At 41.3% G+C, this 20,207-nt stretch overlaps 1 protein-coding gene across 1 annotated transcript in view; it reads right to left on the bottom strand.

The window, feature by feature from the left end:
• Window positions 1-20,207, bottom strand: part of LOC310860576 (receptor-type tyrosine-protein phosphatase F-like) — a 224,392-nt gene that overhangs the window by 14,501 nt on the left and 189,684 nt on the right. Inside the window, exons 27-31 of the mRNA XM_083767568.1 lie at window positions 16,942-17,065; window positions 16,140-16,315; window positions 4,532-4,651; window positions 2,810-2,964; window positions 1,807-2,092 (exon numbers count right to left, since the gene is read on the bottom strand). Coding sequence (XP_083623694.1) covers window positions 1,807-2,092; window positions 2,810-2,964; window positions 4,532-4,651; window positions 16,140-16,315; window positions 16,942-17,065 — 861 coding nt within the window. The remainder of the gene's footprint in view (window positions 1-1,806; window positions 2,093-2,809; window positions 2,965-4,531; window positions 4,652-16,139; window positions 16,316-16,941; window positions 17,066-20,207) is intronic.

Below are 20,207 nucleotides of genomic sequence, written 5' to 3'. Positions count from 1 at the left end.
ATGTAACCAAGTGTTTCAAGAGGTGTAAACCCAGGAAAAGTCCTGGCCCTGATAAACTCAGTGGGTGCCTGCTAAAAACATGTGCTGACCATATAGGCCACATTTTTGTCTCCAGTTTTGCACTCCGTCCGTCCGTGTGTCCGTCCGTCCGTGTGTCCGTCCGTCCGTGAGCAGCTAATCTCGGCCACCGTAACCCGGTCGATGCCAAATTTTGCACACACACTCCCTGGATGCCAACCATGAACCTCTGCCCAAATTTCCAGAATGGCCTGTTATAGCGCCACCAGGAGGCCGCTTTGTGCAAAACAAGTTTTTGCACAGTACACCTACAGATTTTGTCCAAACATCGCGCAAATTGGTACACACTCTCTCTAGAGCCTTTCAGATTTCTCAGACTCCATCCTGATTGGCTTCCAAAGTTCATAGGAGTGCTCAGTTTCAAACAAAATGCTGCAAATCATGAACACATCGCGTGATTTCCGTGAAATTGTGCACGCACATTCCCACTAGGCAGAGGAAGAAATGCCACATGAACAATTTCAACCGGTAAAAGTCAATGGAATTTTATCCAGCTCACTAACATCTTCTACCGGATCTACAAGCTTGTCGATCTGGTGCAAATCTTTTATATTCTTTCAGAGCAAACGTTTTTAACTCAAATCTTTGCTTCCCTGAAACAACATATTTTCAGATGGGGCGGCCAATTACATATAGCCTATTTTTGGGGCTCCTCCATGACATGACATACTTTGAGAAATACCACTGACAAAGAAACATAAGGTTTTTCATTCATATTTCCATTTCATGGGGAAGAGCTATTGAGCCACTAAACACAGTCGCTTTATTTACCCAGCGCAATTTGAAATGGAATACTAGGCCTAGAAAGGCCTCATCCACCACCTTGCTCTTTTTCCAATGCATTGTGCCTGAAGGGGAAGCAATCGAACATGGAGCTGCCGCGCGAGGGGAGCTTTGATTAGCGGTAAGTCAACTTTATAGTTTTATCATTAAACAGAACGCTCATTAACACGTTGAAGGCGTCGTTGGCGGTGTGGGATCTCATTAAAAGTCCTTAGCAAGGATGAGTTAACCCATTTGGTGTTTTAAGCATTATGTTATACTTTAGCTATTGAAAAATAGCAGATCTACAAGCTCATAGCGTGCCACGCTAATCGTGAAAATGCGGCACAAATCTTTGAATATTTATTCTTTCTGAGCGGTTTTAACTCAAATCTTTGCTTCTGACGGCTTCCTGGAACAACATATTGTCAGATGGGGCTCAGCGGCCAATTACTTATATAATTGTAGCCTATTCTTGGGCTCCATGACATGAAATACTTGAGAACCACTGACATAGAAACATAAGGTTTTTTTTACAAGGTTTTGTAGAATGACTTCCATTTGGTTGTTTAAGCATTCCATGATACTTTAGCTATTGAAAAATAGCAGATCTACAAGCTCATAGCACGGCACTGAGTGCCGCGCTACGTGCTTGTAGATCTGCAATTTTCAAAACATCGTGAAAATGTGGCGCAATTCTTTTAACCCATTCTGACCGGGCACCCATTTTGGTGTCGGCATCATGTTATGCTTTAGCTATTGAAAAATAGCAGATCTACAAGCTCATATCGCGCCACCGAGTGGCGCGATACGAGCTTGTAGGTCTGCCATTTTTGAAAAATCGAAGAACGACTGAAATTTTTTGAATCTGATCTCAGGTCAGAATGGGTTAATCAGACCAGTGTGTGTCCCAGTGGAAACCTCGTATGAATCTGATCTCAGGTCAGAATGGGATAATGACACTACCTTGAACTCCAGCTCCATGGCGGACAGGCTCTCCGTGGGCGGCACCGCCCCCAGCGTCTGGATGTGCGCATAGAGGCCGCGGGCCGGCACCTCCGTGTGTCCCGACGCCGCCGCCTCCAGCAGCGCGGCGTGCACGAAGGCGTACTGCTCCTCCGTCTGCACCATGTAGTTGCGCTGCGCGCGCATGCACGTCACGTGGCCGTACACGTCCACCGACTTCTCGTGGCGCATGCGCTCCAGCATGGCCTCGATGACCACCAGGCAGCCGGTGCGCCCCACGCCCGCGCTGTTACCATGGGAACGCGCACACACGCGCACACACACACACAAACACCTTGATTGAAGACGTACTCACACATTTTACTTAGAAGTAAAAAGGATCAATACTGCAATATTACAAGTCCGGAATTCAGTCAGTCCTTTTATGCCCATATACTGTATGAGATCCATGATGTAATCAGTGTATATATATGAGCTATATATGAGCATGCTGATAATGCGTGCGTATCCGTGTGTCCACACCACACGTAGTGTCCGTGTGCGGTCAAACAAACAAACAAATAAATAAACAAGCAAACTGTTGTTTTTGGCAGCACGTTTAGTTTAGTCATAGTCTTTTGAATAGTTTTCATTTTAGTCTTAGTAACAGGCGATATAGCAATCATTTCAAAATTAAACCTTTGGACAGGCATAACTCATGCCTCGTTTTGGCAAAAAGCCATGTCACTTGTTTTCACATGTGCCATGGTTCACTCATGGGGAACACATCTGTCACTTTGACCAGTGACAGCTCCGCCCTTAGAAACACGCTTTAAACCTGATTTTCTGCCGGGACTTTTTCGAGCAAATTTGCGCGAAATGTTCTACACACAATCTATGGACCATTGCCTGAAATCCCAGTTGAAGAGAAGTTTGTACGTGAAAGAAGGCAGTCGACGAAAATTTTTCGTCTTGGTATTAGTCGACGAAATCAACACTGCAAGCAAGCAAAATATTGTTGTACCTGCAGTGGACCACCATGGGCCCTGCGTCGGGCGGGTTGCAGGCCTTCACCCTCCTCAGGAAGGCCAGGGTGGGAGTGGGGTACTCAGGAACCCCGTGGTCCGGCCACGCCATGAACTGGAACTGCCTCACCTCTCTCTTCTCACTGGAGCCGTTCTGGTATATGGCAGGCAAGAGGAATGTATATAGACGGTAGAAGATGAAGGCATAAGCCATAAGGTATCACAGAGGATTGGAACACACTTGAATTACATGTCAATTCAAAGTGCGTTCGTTCGTTCGTTCGTTCGTTCGTTCGTTCGTTCATTCATTCGCTGCTAGAGGGTCAATCACCCACAAGATAGAGATCTTGATTGCGCAAAAATACTGGGCAAACTGTCAAGTGGAAAGAGACACAACTTGTGAAAATTGCTTGTAAATAAAAAACCACACCCGTATGAAGTGAGGGGCGCTCTTATCATCGTACATCATCATGTGTCATCTCATACTGGCCAATCAGAATGCCTGTTGCCTGTTTTCGTCATATTTGGCGGACATTTGACCAAATTTCTCCTTTCATTGTCGATGGCAAATATTGAGACGTGTGTGAAGTGAGGCGCGCCCTTATCATCACACATCATCATACATCATATTCCAGCCCATGAAATCCTCACAAATGTCATTCCGGCCAATACTTTTCTGCCCTCACTATTTTGTCCTTAACTCGTGTCACATGTGTCACATTTGCCATTGACAATGACAGAATTCACGTCATATGTGGACGAGCAAATCGTCTATGAAAATTGCTCAACATATGCAAATTAGCATCTGGCAGTTTATAAATGCTGGGGAACCATACTCAACATTTCTAACATGAAACCTTGGTGTACTCAACATGTCCGGGTTCACAATGGGGCTCTATGGGCTGGCAAGTTGACTCAATCTGTTTTAATTGAACAAAAGAAAAGCTTCTCACGTCAAATATTGCGTACATTTTAATATGCGTTTAAAATGTGATTAATTTCGATTAATTAATTGCAACGCTTCAAATTAATTAGATACATTTTTCGAGTCCCAGCCCCAGGGACGTGCAGAGAGGCAGGGGCTGAAATCCCGTAAGAGGGCACTTTTGGACAAAGAAATGCGAAAATAGCAGATCTACAAGCTCACAATGCGTCGTTCCTGTGACGCGTTGAGAGCTTGTAGATCAGCTATTTTCAGGGAACAACCCAGCACTCTTTAGCCAGTGGAGATGCAGTGTACGACATGGATTTCGAAAACAAATTTGTTCAACGCAAAATAAAAACGAAAAATGTTCGTCGACTACAGTACATTTTTTCACTAACGAAAACTAAATGGAAACTAATCTATGGTGACTATGACTACATATACTGTCGATTTTGTCAAATACAAACTAAACTAAAATGTTAGGAAGGGATTAGTGGACAAGAGATCATTTTACACTTCGTTGCATGCTGAAAATAGCAATTGTGGGCTTGTAGATCTACTATTTTCAGGAAGTGAAAAAAACAGATGGCATCAAGGGCCCCCAAAATACATTTTGTTAGACTAAATCAACTGTAGATTTAGTCGACTAAAATAGTATGATATTTAGTCGACTAAAACTACACTAACACTAAAACATTCCGGGTGACTAAAATGTGACTAAAACTATTCAAAAGACTGACTAAAACTAAAATCAAAATGTGCTGCCAAAAACAACACAGGTTCCTATACTGTATACCTTGTGTAGGTTGAAGGTGCGTATGCTGTACGTGGCCAGCTCCACTGTGTCCAGCATGGTCACCTGGATCATCCCATAGGTCTCTGTACCGCGGGAGGGCCAGTACTGGTCACACTTCACCTGTACACACACACACACACACGCACGCAACGCACGCAGCGCATGCATGCACGCACACAACATGCAGGATAGTCGTAAAATAACTGGGAAAAATAGCCAGCAAAATAGCAGATCTACTAGCTTCACAACATGGTTGTGCTCCCTACATTTCTTTGCCTTATTTTTTTACTGTTTTACATACATTAAAATTGTTCAACTGGCTGATCTACATCGACACGTGAGCTTGTAAATCGGCTAGTTGAACTATTCAAAAATGTTTTTGTTTCAAAATAGGGCCTTAAATATCTTCAGATGGGGTATCGTGGACGTCAGCAAGGGTAAAATGGCTTCAGATCTGAAGTCTCCTGAGGAGAAGTCTGAGGCATGTCCTGGACCACCAACGTTACCACCAACGTTACCACCAACGTTCAAGGATGTGTTTACAAAACATTGCAGGGTTTGTTTACAAACATTTTAAGGTTTGTGTGATTTGTTTACCTACATTGTGGATTTGTTTACAAACATTTGGGATTGTTTACAAACATGACAGGATTTTGTTTACAAACAATTTGTAATTTGTTTACAAACTATTTGTAAGTTGTTTACAAACATTTGTTGTTTGTTTACAAACAATTTGTAATTTGTTTACAGACATTTGTTGTTTGTTTACAAATATGTTGAGATTTGTTTGCAAACATTTTGGGATTTGTTTACAAACATGTGTGGTTTGTTTACAAATATTTGATATGTGTTTACAAACATTTTGGATTTGTTTACAAACATTTGGGATTTGTTTACAAACATTTGGGATTTGTTTACAAACATTTTGTAATTTGTTTACAAACATTTGGGATTTGTTTACAAACATTTTGATATTTGTTTACAAACATTTTGATATTTGTTTACAAACATTTGGTATTTGTTTACAAACATTTGGGATTTGTTTACAAACATTTTGTAATTTGTTTACAAACATGTGTGGTTTGTTTACAAACATTTTAATATTTGTTTACAAACATTTTGATATTTGTTTACAAACATTTGGGATTTGTTTACAAACATTATATTTGTTTACAAACATTTGGCATTTGTTTACAAACATTTGGGATTTGTTTACAAACATTTTGATATTTGTTTACAAACATTTGATATTGTTTACAAACATTTGGTATTTGTTTACAAACATTTGGGGTTTGTTTACAAACATTTCAGATTATTTTATTTTATTTTACATCGGATGCGACGACCTGGGCATGGCAATTTGGCCTTTTTTAACAAAGATTTAGAGGAATACAGGAATACATCCCACCCTAGGAAAGAAATCCTAAAATATATATTATATGAACATAAATATATTATATGAACATATATTATATGAACATATGCCACATGCATATGGCATATATGCCACATGCATATGGCATATATGCAACATAATAATGGTAAATGTTGCATTTATATCCAAGGTGCCATGTCTAGATTTGTCATTCATGTGTTTGCCACATTTCTTTTTACTGCATTTTTCCCATGAAAATAATTAATAAAGTGTTGTTGCTGTTGTTTTTTTTTTTTTTGTCTGAGACCGAAGACAAATTTCCACACATGGACAATACATTAAAATAACTAACTAACTCTTGGTACCACAGGATCTTAAAACAAGGGTCCAGACTTCCCAAAACAAACTGGTCAGGCTACTACTTCGCCTCACTCCCCTGACCACTTTGATAGGCTGGAATGGCTTAGGGTTGACGACAGAGTACAGCATCTTGCATTGGATCTGGTCCACAAGGTTCGATACACCACCAAGATACCTGTCTGAATACTTCCTAAATGTCTCTCTGTTTCTGGCACAACAGTGCCACTTTTGCCACTATGTGACTCATAGTCACATATGTTAACACGGACATTGCTGTTCCTTGGAGTGGTTGCACCACTAAAAAAATTGCGAGATCTGAGCGAGTTGTGACTCAATGAAAAGATGAGTTTTCTGTGCAGGGTTAAAAAAAAATGAAACGGCACAGGGGGGTGCAGGCGTGCAGCACAAGTGAGACTTCAAGGCAGCAATGCTAAAACTCTTCCATGGGCTAAAACGGCCTTTCAAACGTGATGATGACTATGCTGATTTCCTGTTTTTGGCTATATAGAAGTGTATATTTGCACGTCTCTAAATGTTATGATGAATTGAACATGGTCATGTTACAATGTTAAAAATGTGTTACACTCTGATGAACGTGATTCTATGTTCAACTCTTGATTCTTTCAACTTTACTATCTGAAGGCTAACATACAAAAGATCGCTTCAACAATACAAAGAGGCAGATGTTACTGAGTGATGGTGTAGTAGGGGTTATTCCGCACAGAGAGTTCATTTTCAAATCCCACTCTTCCTAAAGTTTAATGCTAGTTATTGAGCTTCATTTACTGCTATTCTAGCAGTGGCTCACAGCCTCAGCCTGACTACCTCAAAACTCTAATTGTCCTAGTGGTTAAGATGTTGGCTTTCCACGTGGGAGACCAGGGTTCGATTCCCGGCTGTTACGCTATCATATAAAAGAAGACCTCAACAGCGCTAAGAAACATCTGATTAATATGTTTCTGTGTTATTTAAACTTTACTAACTGAAGGCTAACAAACAAAAGATCACTTCAAAATTACCAGGAGACTTTGCCTAGGAGTGTCTGACTGATGGTGCAGTGGTCTAATCATCAGGCTTTCAGTACAGACATTCCATCTTCAAGTCCTGTTCTTCCTACAGCTCAATGCTGCAGTAATTTGAACTTTTCAAGGCTTGAATAAAAAATAAAAACTCAAAAGCACCAGGAGACATGTGCTGAATGCCCAAAGGTGCCTTGGCGTAATGGTGTGGAGCGCTTGACCCGTTGCCTCTGCTACAGGCAGTTGGCAGGTTCAAGTCCCATGTCATGACATCAAGATGCTGGAGGACCATCGGGAGACGGTGCTCTCTCCCCCTGTTTCCTGAGATGTAACGGTTGGGGCTTATGTCTGAAAGAACCCTGTCCAGCTAACCTTTTACCATGAAAATGTCCAATTTAACATACTCTTACCACCTCTCAGTGTGCCCTTTTCCAACTGGCCTGGAAGCCAGACATAAAAGAGGGACTTTCCAACCAAGTTTTGGGCCACCAATCAGGGCCCAGTATGCAAATACACAACCTATTCTGTCAGATGATGGGCCAAAACCATGAACTAAAATATGTCGTTTTTTCATCATTTTCATATTGGTTTTTGAAATCGTTGCGAAATCATGAACTATAGTTCATGGTTTTTGCGACGATTATTAAACAAATATACTATAGTGTAGTTTTTTCATTGTCAAAAGTCAAGAAAAATGACATTGCCATTGTCGACGATTATAATCGAGGCCCAGTATGCAAATACACAGACTATTCTGTCAGATGGGCCAAAATGCATTGCAATTTTATTTGTAAACATTTAACCTAATTCTTATCTGTAAAATGTTAGGTGGACAGGGTTCTTTCAAACATAACCCCCAACTGTTACTTTTCAGGAAACAGGGGGAGAGAGCACCGTCTCCCGATGGTCCTCCAGCACCTTGATGTCATGACATGGGACTTGAACCTGCCAACTGCCTGTAGCAGAGACAACGGGTCAAGCGCTCCACACCATTACGCCAAGGCACCTTTGGGCATTCAGCACATGTCTCCTGGTGCTTTTGAGTTTTTCTTTTTTATTCTAGCCTTGAAAATTTCAAATTACTGCAGCATTGGTTGAGTATTAGTTTTGAACCAGTAACCTTTGGATTACGAACCTCAGATTTATCTTTCGAGCCACACTGGCATGTAAGGTATAATCGGGAACTTATATTTAACCATCCGTTTAGAATTTAGATGGCCAGTGAAGATTTGAAAAAAATGGGAAAAAAAATGAAAAAAAACATGGGTTATAGCCCATCGTTTTTTTAATTTTTGAAAAAAAAAAGATCCTCGTTTTTCATCATTTTTGACCATGGGCTATAGCCCATACCGTACGGCATACTATAGCACGCAGTTTTTCATCATTTTTGAGGATTTAAAACAAAAAACAAAACAAAAACATGGGTTATAGCCCATCGTTTTTGGAATTTTGGATAAAAGAATTAACCTAGTTTTTCATCATTTTTGACCATGGGCTATAGCCCATACCGTACGGCATACTATAGCACGCAGTTTTTCATCATTTTTGAGGATTTGAAAAAAAAAAAAAAAAAAAAAAACATGGGTTATAGCCCATCGTTTTTTTAATTTTTTTATTGTATAGCAGTGGCTCACAGCCTCAGCCTGATGACCTCAAAAGTCTCATATCTCCCCTGAGCCATAGGCAGTTGCTTTGGCTTAGTGGTTAAGATGTTGGCCTTCAGTGCAGGTGACCTGTGTTCGATTCCTGGGTGTTACACTCTGATGAACGTGATTCTATGTTCAACTCTTGATTCTTTCAACTTTACTATCTGAAGGCTAACATACAAAAGATCGCTTCAACAGTACAAAGAGGCAGATGATTCTTTCAACTTTACTATCTGAAGGCTAACATACAAAAGATCGCTTCAACAGTACAAAGAGGCAGATGTTACTGAGTGATGGTGTAGTAGGGGTTATTCCGCACAGAGAGTTCATTTTCAAATCCCACTCTTCCTAAAGTTTAATGCTAGTTATTGAGCTTCATTTACTGCTATTCTAGCAGTGGCTCACAGCCTCAGCCTGACTACCTCAAAACTCTAATTGTCGTAGTGGTTAAGATGTTGGCTTTCCACGTGGGAGACCAGGGTTCGATTCCCGGCTGTTACACTATCATATAAAAGAAGACATCAACAGCGCTAAGAAACATCTGATTAATATGATTCTGTGTTATTTAAACTTTACTAACTGAAGGCTAACAAACAAAAGATCACTTCAAAATTACCAGGAGACTTTGCCTAAGAGTGTCTGACTGATGGTGCAGTGGTCTGATCATCAGTCTTTCAGTACAGACATTCCATGTTCAAGTCCTGTTCCTCCTACAGCTCAATGCTGCAGTAATTTGAACTTTTCAAGGCTTGAATAAAAAATAAAAACTCAAAAGCACCAGGAGACATGTGCTGAATGCCCAAAGGTGCCTTGGCGTAATGGTGTGGAGCGCTTGACCCGTTGCCTCTGCTACAGGCAGTTGGCAGGTTCAAGTCCCATGTCATGACATCAAGGTGCTGGAGGACCATCGGGAGACGGTGCTCTCTCCCCCTGTTTCCTGAGATGTAACGGTTGGGGCTTATGTTTGAAAGAACCCTGTCCAGCTAACCTTTTACCATGAAAATGTCCAATTTAACATACTCTTACCACCTCTCAGTGTGCCCTTTTCCAACTGGCCTGGAAGCCAGACATAAAAGAGGGACTTTCCAACCAAGTTTTGGGCCACCAATCAGGGCCCAGTATGCAAATACACAACCTATTCTGTCAGATGATGGGCCAAAACCATGAACTAAAATATGTCGTTTTTTCATCATTTTCATATTGGTTTTTGAAATCGTTGCGAAAATCATGAACTATAGTTCATGGTTTTTGCAACGATTATTAAACAAATATACTATAGTGTAGTTTTTTCATTGTCAAAAGTCAAGAAAAATGACATTGCCATTGTCGACGATTATAATCGAGGCCCAGTATGCAAATACACAGACTATTCTGTCAGATGGGCCAAAATGCATTGCAATTTTATTTGTAAACATTTAACCTAATTCTTATCTGTAAAATGTTAGGTGGACAGGGTTCTTTCAAACATAACCCCCAACTGTTACTTTTCAGGAAACAGGGGGAGAGAGCACCGTCTCCCGATGGTCCTCCAGCACCTTGATGTCATGACATGGGACTTGAACCTGCCAACTGCCTGTAGCAGAGACAACGGGTCAAGCGCTCCACACCATTACACCAAGGCACCTTTGGGCATTCAGCACATGTCTCCTGGTGCTTTTGAGTTTTTCTTTTTTATTCTAGCCTTGAAAATTTCAAATTACTGCAGCATTGGTTGAGTATTAGTTTTGAACCAGTAACCTTTGGATTACGAACCTCAGATGTATCTTTCGAGCCACACTGGCATGTAAGGTATAATCGGGAACTTATATTTAACCATCCGTTTAGAATTTAGATGGCCAGTGAGGATTTGAAAAAAATGAAAAAACCCCCCCCAAAAAACATGGGTTATAGCCCATCGTTTTTTTTAATTTTTGAAAAAAAGAATGATCCTCGTTTTTCATCATTTTTGACCATGGGCTATAGCCCATACCGTACGGCATACTATAGCACATCATTTTTGAGGATTTGAAAAAAATGAAAAAAAAAAAAAAAGAAAACATGGGTTATAGCCCATCGTTTTTTGAATTTTTTTATTGTATAGCAGTGGCTCACAGCCTCAGCCTGATGACCTCAAAAGTCTCATATCTCCCCTGAGCCATAGGCAGTTGCTTTGGATTAGTGGTTAAGATGTTGGCCTTCAGTGCAGGTGACCTGTGTTCGATTCCTGGGTGTTACACTCTGATGAACGTGATTCTATGTTCAACTCTTGATTCTTTCAACTTTACTATCTGAAGGCTAACATACAAAAGATCGCTTCAACAGTACAAAGAGGCAGATGTTACTGAGTGATGGTGTAGTAGGGGTTATTCCGCACAGAGAGTTCATTTTCAAATCCCACTCTTCCTAAAGTTTAATGCTAGTTATTGAGCTTAATTTACTGCTATTCTAGCAGTGGCTCACAGCCTCAGCCTGACTACCTCAAAACTCTAATTGTCGTAGTGGTTAAGATGTTGGCTTTCCACGTGGGAGACCAGGGTTCGATTCCCGGCTGTTACACTATCATATAAAAGAAGACCTCAACAGCGCTAAGAAACATCTGATTAATATGATTCTGTGTTATTTAAACTTTACTAACTGAAGGCTAACAAACAAAAGATCACTTCAAAATTACCAGGAGACTTTGCCTAAGAGTGTCTGACTGATGGTGCAGTGGTCTAATCATCAGGCTTTCAGTACAGACATTCCATGTTCAAGTCCTGTTCCTCCTACAGCTCAATGCTGCAGTAATTTGAACTTTTCAAGGCTTGAATAAATAATAAAAACTCAAAAGCACCAGGAGACATGTGCTGAATGCCCAAAGGTGCCTTGGCGTAATGGTGTGGAGCGCTTGACCCGTTGCCTCTGCTACAGGCAGTTGGCAGGTTCAAGTCCCATGTCATGACATCAAGGTGCTGGAGGACCATCGGGAGACGGTGCTCTCTCCCCCTGTTTCCTGAGATGTAACGGTTGGGGCTTATGTCTGAAAGAACCCTGTCCAGCTAACCTTTTACCATGAAAATGTCCAATTTAACATACTCTTACCACCTCTCAGTGTGCCCTTTTCCAACTGGCCTGGAAGCCAGACATAAAAGAGGGACTTTCCAACCAAGTTTTGGGCCACCAATCAGGGCCCAGTATGCAAATACACAACCTATTCTGTCAGATGATGGGCCAAAACCATGAACTAAAATATGTCGTTTTTTCATCATTTTCATATTGGTTTTTGAAATCGTTGCGAAAATCATGAACTATAGTTCATGGTTTTTGCGACGATTATTAAACAAATATACTATAGTGTAGTTTTTTCATTGTCAAAAGTCAAGAAAAATGAGCTGTAGGAGGAACAGGACGTGAACATGGAATGTCTGTACTGAAAGCCTGATGATTAGACCACTGCACCATCAGTCAGACACTCTTAGGCAAAGTCTCCTGGTCATTTTGAAGTGATCTTTTGTTTGTTAGCCTTCAGTTAGTAAAGTTTAAATAATACAGAATCATATTAATCAGATGTTTCTTAGCGCTGTTGAGGTCTTCTTTTATATGATAGTGTAACAGCCGGGAATCGAACCCTGGTCTCCCACGTGGAAAGCCAACATCTTAACCACTACGACAATTAGAGTTTTGAGGTAGTCAGGCTGAGGCTGTGAGCCACTGCTAGAATAGCAGTAAATGAAGCTCAATAACTAGCATTAAACTTTAGGAAGAGTGGGATTTGAAAATGAACTCTCTGTGCGGAATAACCCCTACTACACCATCACTCAGTAACATCTGCCTCTTTGTACTGTTGAAGCGATCTTTTGTATGTTAGCCTTCAGATAGTAAAGTTGAAAGAATCAAGAGTTGAACATAGAATCACGTTCATCAGAGTGTAACACCCAGGAATCGAACACAGGTCACCTGCACTGAAGGCCAACATCTTAACCACTAAGCCAAAGCAACTGCCTATGGCTCAGGGGAGATATGAGACTTTTGAGGTCATCAGGCTGAGGCTGTGAGCCACTGCTATACAATAAAAAAAATCAAAAAACGATGGGCTATAACCCATGTTTTTTTTTATTTTTTCGTTTTTTTCAAATCCTCAAAAAACTGCGTGCTATAGTATTATTATAATAATAAAAAAAAGTTAAAGTTTTTAATTTTTTAATGTTTTTCAATGTTTTCAATTTCTTTCAATTTTTTTAATTTTTAATTTAATTTTTTATTTCATTTATTTATTTTAATTCTTTTTAATTTTTTTTAATTTTTTTTATTTATTTATTTTGTCATTTTTTTTTTTTTTATGAAAGTATTTTTTTTATAAACGTGCGTGTGTGTGTGCGTGCGTGCGTGCATGCGCTTGCGAGAGCTGTGTAAAGGCCAGCCAATAGGAAGACAGGGTGTGTGTGTGCGTGCGTGCGTGCGTGCGCTTGCGAGAGCTGTGTAAAGGCCATCCAATTGCACAAATAGCAGACCTACAAGCCCACAAGGTATCGCAGAGCAACTCATTGAGATCTTGTAACTTTAATTTCAGCCCTGTAATTAAGCCCTCATATGTCTCAGCTGTGGAAGTGTAAAAGACTGGGAGTGGCGCGCAACTTGAAGGTCTGCTATTTTACAATGGTCCTGAATGGGGGGAAACTATGCCCGAACAAATTGCTCTATCGCAAAAAGTAAAAGTCGAATGCAAATATATATCGCTGTGAGTGGCCTGAGATATTGAGGTACACCATGTGCGATTGTGGTGTTGGTACGATCGAAAATGTGGTTATAAGAGCGAGTTAAGAATTGTCATCGTGATAATTTCCTCGTAAGAATTACACAACGGAGGTCAATGAGCAGCTTGACTGTATTTGTGTCACTTCAAAGGCCGTAGTTCACATACTGTATGTCTCTGTGCTTTGGTGGTCACATTGTGTGAAAGAGGACATGTGTGGCTACAAAATGACCAAAGAACATGCGTGTAAAATGAATATTTTGGCCGGGACGACAATTTGTTTGGTAAATTTTCAAGGAAAGATTTTCTGTTCACACACTCTAGTCAAAGAAGCCCCGCACTCTAAGTTGGCACTAATTAGGCGAAACGGCCTGCGATTGAACTGCGATTTCGGAGAAACCGTTAAACGTATTCGAATACGGTTTGAACCACGAAAAAGTCCAGAGTCGTGTGAGCTTTCTAAAGTTTAAATCACGTTTCTACGACAAAGTATGCCAGAGTAATGAGGCTGCAAAAGTGAGGTTGATTTAGAGATAAATCCCATACATTGTCGATGGGAGGAAAAAATGTGTTACATGTTACCCTATTGTAAACAAGTGTAATGGGGGACCGCACGACGGAGTGTTAGTCCGACATGCGGGACGCTGCTCCCGTGCTTGCGGTTATGGTTAGGTTAGGGTTTGAGGTAGGTTGTTGTTTGTCGGACCAATGACTAGTCTGAACCCCTGCACCCCTGCTTTATGGTGTCATCCACAGTTAAGTTTTGTATTGAGTTGGGCTTGAAATGTACTGTAATTCTCCAATCTCTTCAATCTCTTCAATCAATCAATCAAACCTTGACCGCTATAAGTAAACTCACTTTTCCCATAGAAAGGAGATGGTATTTTCTGCCTGACACAGTGACAATCTAAATGTTACTGGCCGCCAGTGGTGGAAAAAGTAAAAAAAAAAAAGTAAAGCATTTACATCTAAGCATCTACATTGTAGATGCATTCAAAATGTACTTGATTTGTACTTAGCTTAGCATAAAAATGTACTTAAAGTACAGAAAAGTAAAAGTACTCATCGTGCAGAATGTCACATTTCAAGTTTTCAAAAAAGTTCACAATGCGTCACATCGCTGCACACGTGAGCTTGTAGATCGTCTATTTTCAAATGGCTGAAATGCATATAGGGCTGAAGTGGTTAATGTATGTATGTTTGGTAATAATAATCAAAATGTAATGTATTGGAGTAGAAGTAAAAATTATTGGAAATTGGAAATGATCCAATTTTGATTGGTTGGATCAAAAATGATCCATTTTGTACAATGTACAAAACAAAAATACATCACATGGATGCACTTGGGACGTATCCTCAGTGATGTATCCTGAGGTAATCAGGGTCAGGGTCATCAGGGTCTCCCAACATCATACCCCTCACGCAGGTGACCCAGCCGGGGTGATCAAGTCCCGACTTACGTCCCAGTAGCTCCCCTCGACCCATCTAGGGAAGATCTAGGGAAGAACCAGGGCCACACAATCCATTCCTCCTGAACTACTCTGCCAGGACGCTTCTGGCGCATAAAAGGACTAGGCTCTGTGGGTTTGACTCCTGTCCAGGCCCCGCCCCTTCTACGTCTCACCAGGTCCACTCATAGAGTATTAAAAGGATAGAGACTGATCTGGTGCGAAGCAATGTGGACCCTGTTGTAAACAAGTGTAATGCTTAATTGGGTCGTCCACTCAGAGTTAACAGTCTTTGCATTGAGTTTGTGCTTGAAATATACTGTAATTCTGCAAACTGTTAATAAATATTTCAATCAATCAATCAAACCAGAGTCCCAGCACAAGACAGTTCATTCAGGAGTGCAGTGGGCAATGGTTCCGCAGGGAAATGGTGCTGCGGCTCCAGCTTGCTGCTTGCATGGCCCTCCTAAAGGCCTCAACCAAATGAATGTATTTGGTTATACTTTCCCCGTCTGCCGACAGCCACAGCATGGGGTCACAGAGGTCACAGAGGACGTTGTAATATGGTCCCAGAATGCAGTGTGACTCAGCGGGACATGGCCATGGTGACGTACAGACTGTGACAACAACCTTCTGGTCGCTGTCATAACTGTGTTCAGCCCTGGGCTATACATTTATGAACGATGTCAGCCAGACCCGACATCATATAACTCACCACTAACACACGCACGCACTTATGCACGCACTTACGCACGCACGTTCTGTGTACTGAGGACGTCAACATTTCGGGACGCCACTGAAAATAGCCCCGCAACATAGCAGATCTAACAGCTTGTAGGTCAGCCCTTCTTTTTGTATATAGTATAAAATTGGGAGGGAAACGGTTAACAATCTTTCATGACATTGCAGTGTGAGGTGTTTATGATGTCATGTGCTGGCATGTGCTGGCATCGACTGATTAATGCATTGTATGTAATTGCATTGTAATGCATCATGCATGAGTGCACTGATTGATCAATCAATCAATCAATCAATCAATCAATGGTTACCCGTAGTTTCTCCTCCAGGCGCGTCATCATGACGACGGTGCTGGTCCTCTGTTCCCACACCATCCTCCAGAAGTCGCTGAAGGTCTCGGGCAGAGGACCCTGGGTGGCGATGTAGGCATTCTGCTTCCTGTAGCCGTCTATGTAGTTGGCGTTGATATAGTCACTGCCTGGCACACCTGATAAATGGTAAATGGTATAATATTGGTGCATTTATCCAAGGCGCTTTACATAGATTGCGCATTACATTCACCCATTCACGCACGCATGCATACACCGATGGCGGCGGAAAACATGCAAGGCACCAACCAGCACATCAGGAGCAAAATAAGGGAAAATAAGGGTTCAGCTCAAGGACACTTCGACACTAACTCTGGGAGAGCCCGGGTTCGAACTGGCAACCTTGCGGTTACCATCCGGCCACTCTACCCCTGAAACAATTTATTAAAACCGATTCACGGACGCGAGCGCATCTGTGTCGCTTTGGTGTTTAACCAACTGTAACCCTTATTTTAACTTTCAGCTGTTAACCTTCATTCTATCTCAATGCAATCCAGCCATAGGAGCAATGTTTGGAACTATAGCCCATATAGGCACCCGCTTTGCGGCAAGATCAAAGCGCGTCACCACTCTCTTACTAGATTACTCTGGGGGAAACATGCATGGGAAATTATGGGCCTGTCGTCGTCATGACTGCGACGCTCTATAGCGCCCGTGCGATTTTCTGTTTTTTTTTTTTTATCTTTATTTAACACAATCAACGGCCATGAAAGGCCACAGGGCTATAATTTTGGCCCTGCCTCACCGTCCAGTGCAGCCAGGACGACTCTGGAGTGGTCGTAGGCGATGACGTTGGCGTATCGGTTCTTTGGCTTGTTCACGTCCATGTTGGACTGTTCCCACGTGAACTGCTGGCCCGGGTCTATGCTCTGCCAGAGAGAGAGAGACACAGACAGAGACAGAGACAGAGACAGAGAGACAGTGAACTGTGTATCTGTGGATGCTTTGTGGAGAAAAAACACTTACATTTTGCTAATTAGGCTAAGATCATTGAGCACTGGTGCACATAAAGTATCTGATCTACAAGCCCACAAAACACGCAGGCACGCATGCACGTACGCAGTAATAGCTACAGATGCTTTAGGCTGACATATCCTGCTGGTTTTCCTCTCGACATGCTGGTGGTGTCTGTGCGTGCGTATGTGCGTGCGTGCGTGCGTGTGTGGGTGCGTGCGTGATGCCGTGATCATAATGACAATGTAGAGCTGGGTTGTGCACACATCTTATTTAACAGTGTTGTTAAGGCTCCCATCGCACCACACTGACAAATGACACTCATTACTGCTAATGTTAACTGCCTGCCATGCCTGCCTGCCTGCTTTAACGCGCTGATCACTGACAGAGCTCTGCAATCACACATTATCACATCCCATAATACTCAACTACCATATCAATACTTGGATTGCAGTGGAAAGTAATTAAGTACGTTTAACCCATTTTGGGCGGGAACCCTTTTTGGTGTTTTAAGGCATTATGTTATACTTTAGCTATTGAAACAATAGCAGATCTACAAGCTCATAGGAGCTACGTAGGTATGTAGGTCTGCTATTTTTGAAAAATCGTGAAAATGTGGCGCAAATCTTTGAATATATTCTTATATATATATATATTCTTTCAGAGGCAACGTTTTTAACTCAAATCTATGCTTCAGATGGGTGTCGGCGGCCAATTCCATATATTTTTGGAGGTCCTTGACATGAAACTTTTTGAGAACCACTGACATAGAAACATGACTTTTTCAGAAAACATTTAGAAGGCCTCGTCCTCAGGTCAAAATCGGTTACCTTTAACCCTGATAAAAGTAAGTAAAATAACTGTAATATATGTTTTTTGTGATCTAGAACATGTTTTGTTTATTATTGTGAAAGATATCCCTCAAATGTAAATTATTAATGTATTATTATTATTATTTTAATAATTATTATACATGTGCATACAATTTGCAAAAAAACTTTTATTTATTTGCTATTTTTACATAATTTCCTCTGATTGAAAGTTGTAGTTTTTTGCAAGTAGACATATATCTGGGCCTTACAGGGTTAAGTACTGTACTTAACCACCTAAACCCTCTAGACCAGGGGTTTTCAACCCTTTTCATTTCAAAGTCCATTATTCTATTCTGCATTTGAGCCACAAAGACCACCATTTGATTTAGCCTCTCAGACCCAAAAGCTTTTGTTGTCGTCGGATAGGATTTTGTCCACAATTCAATGCTGTATTGGTTGTGGTATATTGCACCATAATTCTTGTGAATATAAATATTTTTTTAGGTTTCTTTATTTAGCACGTAGTACAAAAAATAGACAATAACATCAAAGAACAAAAATACAATGCAAGGAAGGGAAGAAGCCAGCTGGCTTATTTGGAATCCTTTCCTGTATGGAAGAGGTCATTAGTTTAAACAGATTTCATTAAGAACAATACAAAAGTCTACAAGTTGGCAATAAAGAAATAAAAAAACAGACTGCACAAAAAAGGAAAATAAACAATACGACAACAAACACACAAAAGAAAACACATCAAAGTAAAACATGTAATCTACAGAGAGGAAGAAATAAGATATTTCTTTAGATGTTTTTTTAATATTGGCAAGGATAATGAGGATTTAAGTGAATCATCTAGGGAATTCCATAGATGAGGGCCTCTAAATTTGATGAAAGATTGATGTTTGGAAGTGCGACAATAGGGTAATTAAAAATCATCTCTTTGCCTTGTGGGGTAGGAGTGAATGTCAGAAGTAACACTGAAAAAATTGTGAAAAGAAGACGGAATGTCTTGTTTGCATTTTTTAAAATTAAACATAAATAAACAGGTCTGAAAAACATTTATGCTCCCAAGAATTAATACATATCTATAATGGTCGGTCCATTTTGGTTCATCATTTATATAATTTTTCCAATCCAAAATCGACACTATTTACTCAGGGCACGGTGGCGCCTGCTGTAACTTCTTTGTCGAGCTGGGGCGGCCAATCGTGGTCCTGGATTTTCGGTGGCACCAAGAATGCCTGCACTGAGAATCAGCCAATCAACAAACAGCCTGTCGGAGTGGACCAATAGCAGCCAGCTGCAGCCTCGCCAAAAGCCAATAACAACGGTAGTGCCGTCGCCTCACAGCTAGAAGGTCCTGGGTGCGATTCCCGCTGGGGATGCTGTGGTTGCTGGCGGCGTGCTCCCTCCTCCGCGTCATCAGTCCTCCTTTCTGTTCTCCCCGTTCTAGGGTAGGTACCCTCACATGTTCTCCCCGTGTCCCCCCAGTAATCCTGGTCTCAAAACTACCTCCCCCTGGCCAGCCGGGGCGCCTGATGGAGGGGAAAGGAACTGGTCGGAAATAACGTGTTCCTTCCACGTGCTACACGTCCGGCCGGGGAAACTCCCCCCTGTCAGGTGAAAAGAAGTAGCTTGGACTCCTCATGCATAGAAGGAAGCAGGAGGTCAGTCCGCTGCAGTCAGTCAGACTAATGACTAGCCAATAGTCTAAACCAAAAACTGTCTAAACTAAGTACTGCACCCAAAAAATATATATACAAAATAATCCTATTCACTCTCCTATACCTCCTCCCCTGCCCACGAACATGCCCCCCTGCTACTCTCCAACCACCCAACTCACCTCCTTCACTGAACATCTGACCTCTCCTCCATAGCTTCAATTACATCCTTCCCCCTCGGACAGATCCAGTGTTGATTTTGGCACATTTCAATTTTAGTTTAGTCATAGTCTTTGGAATGAAACTTCATTTAGTCACCTGGAATGTTTTAGTGTTAGTCTAGTTTTAGTCGACTAAATGTCATGCGATTTTAGTCGACTAAATCTACAGTTGATTTAGTAAAATAAAATGTATTTTGGCGGGCCTTGATGTCATCGTAATGACACTTGCTGAAAATAGGCGATGTACAAGCTCACAACGCGTCTCAGCGCGACGAGCTGTGAGCTTGTAAATCTACTATTTTCAGCATGCAACCAAGTGTAAAAATGACTTATACTGGATCTCTGGTCCACTAGTCCCTTCCT

The sequence above is a fragment of the Protomyctophum parallelum genome (assembly GCF_964188405.1).
Source record: "Protomyctophum parallelum genome assembly, chromosome: 6".
Lineage (NCBI taxonomy): Eukaryota > Metazoa > Chordata > Actinopteri > Myctophiformes > Myctophidae > Protomyctophum > Protomyctophum parallelum.
Note: the sequence above shows the minus strand (reverse complement) of the source record. Positions and strands in the feature narration are given on the sequence as shown.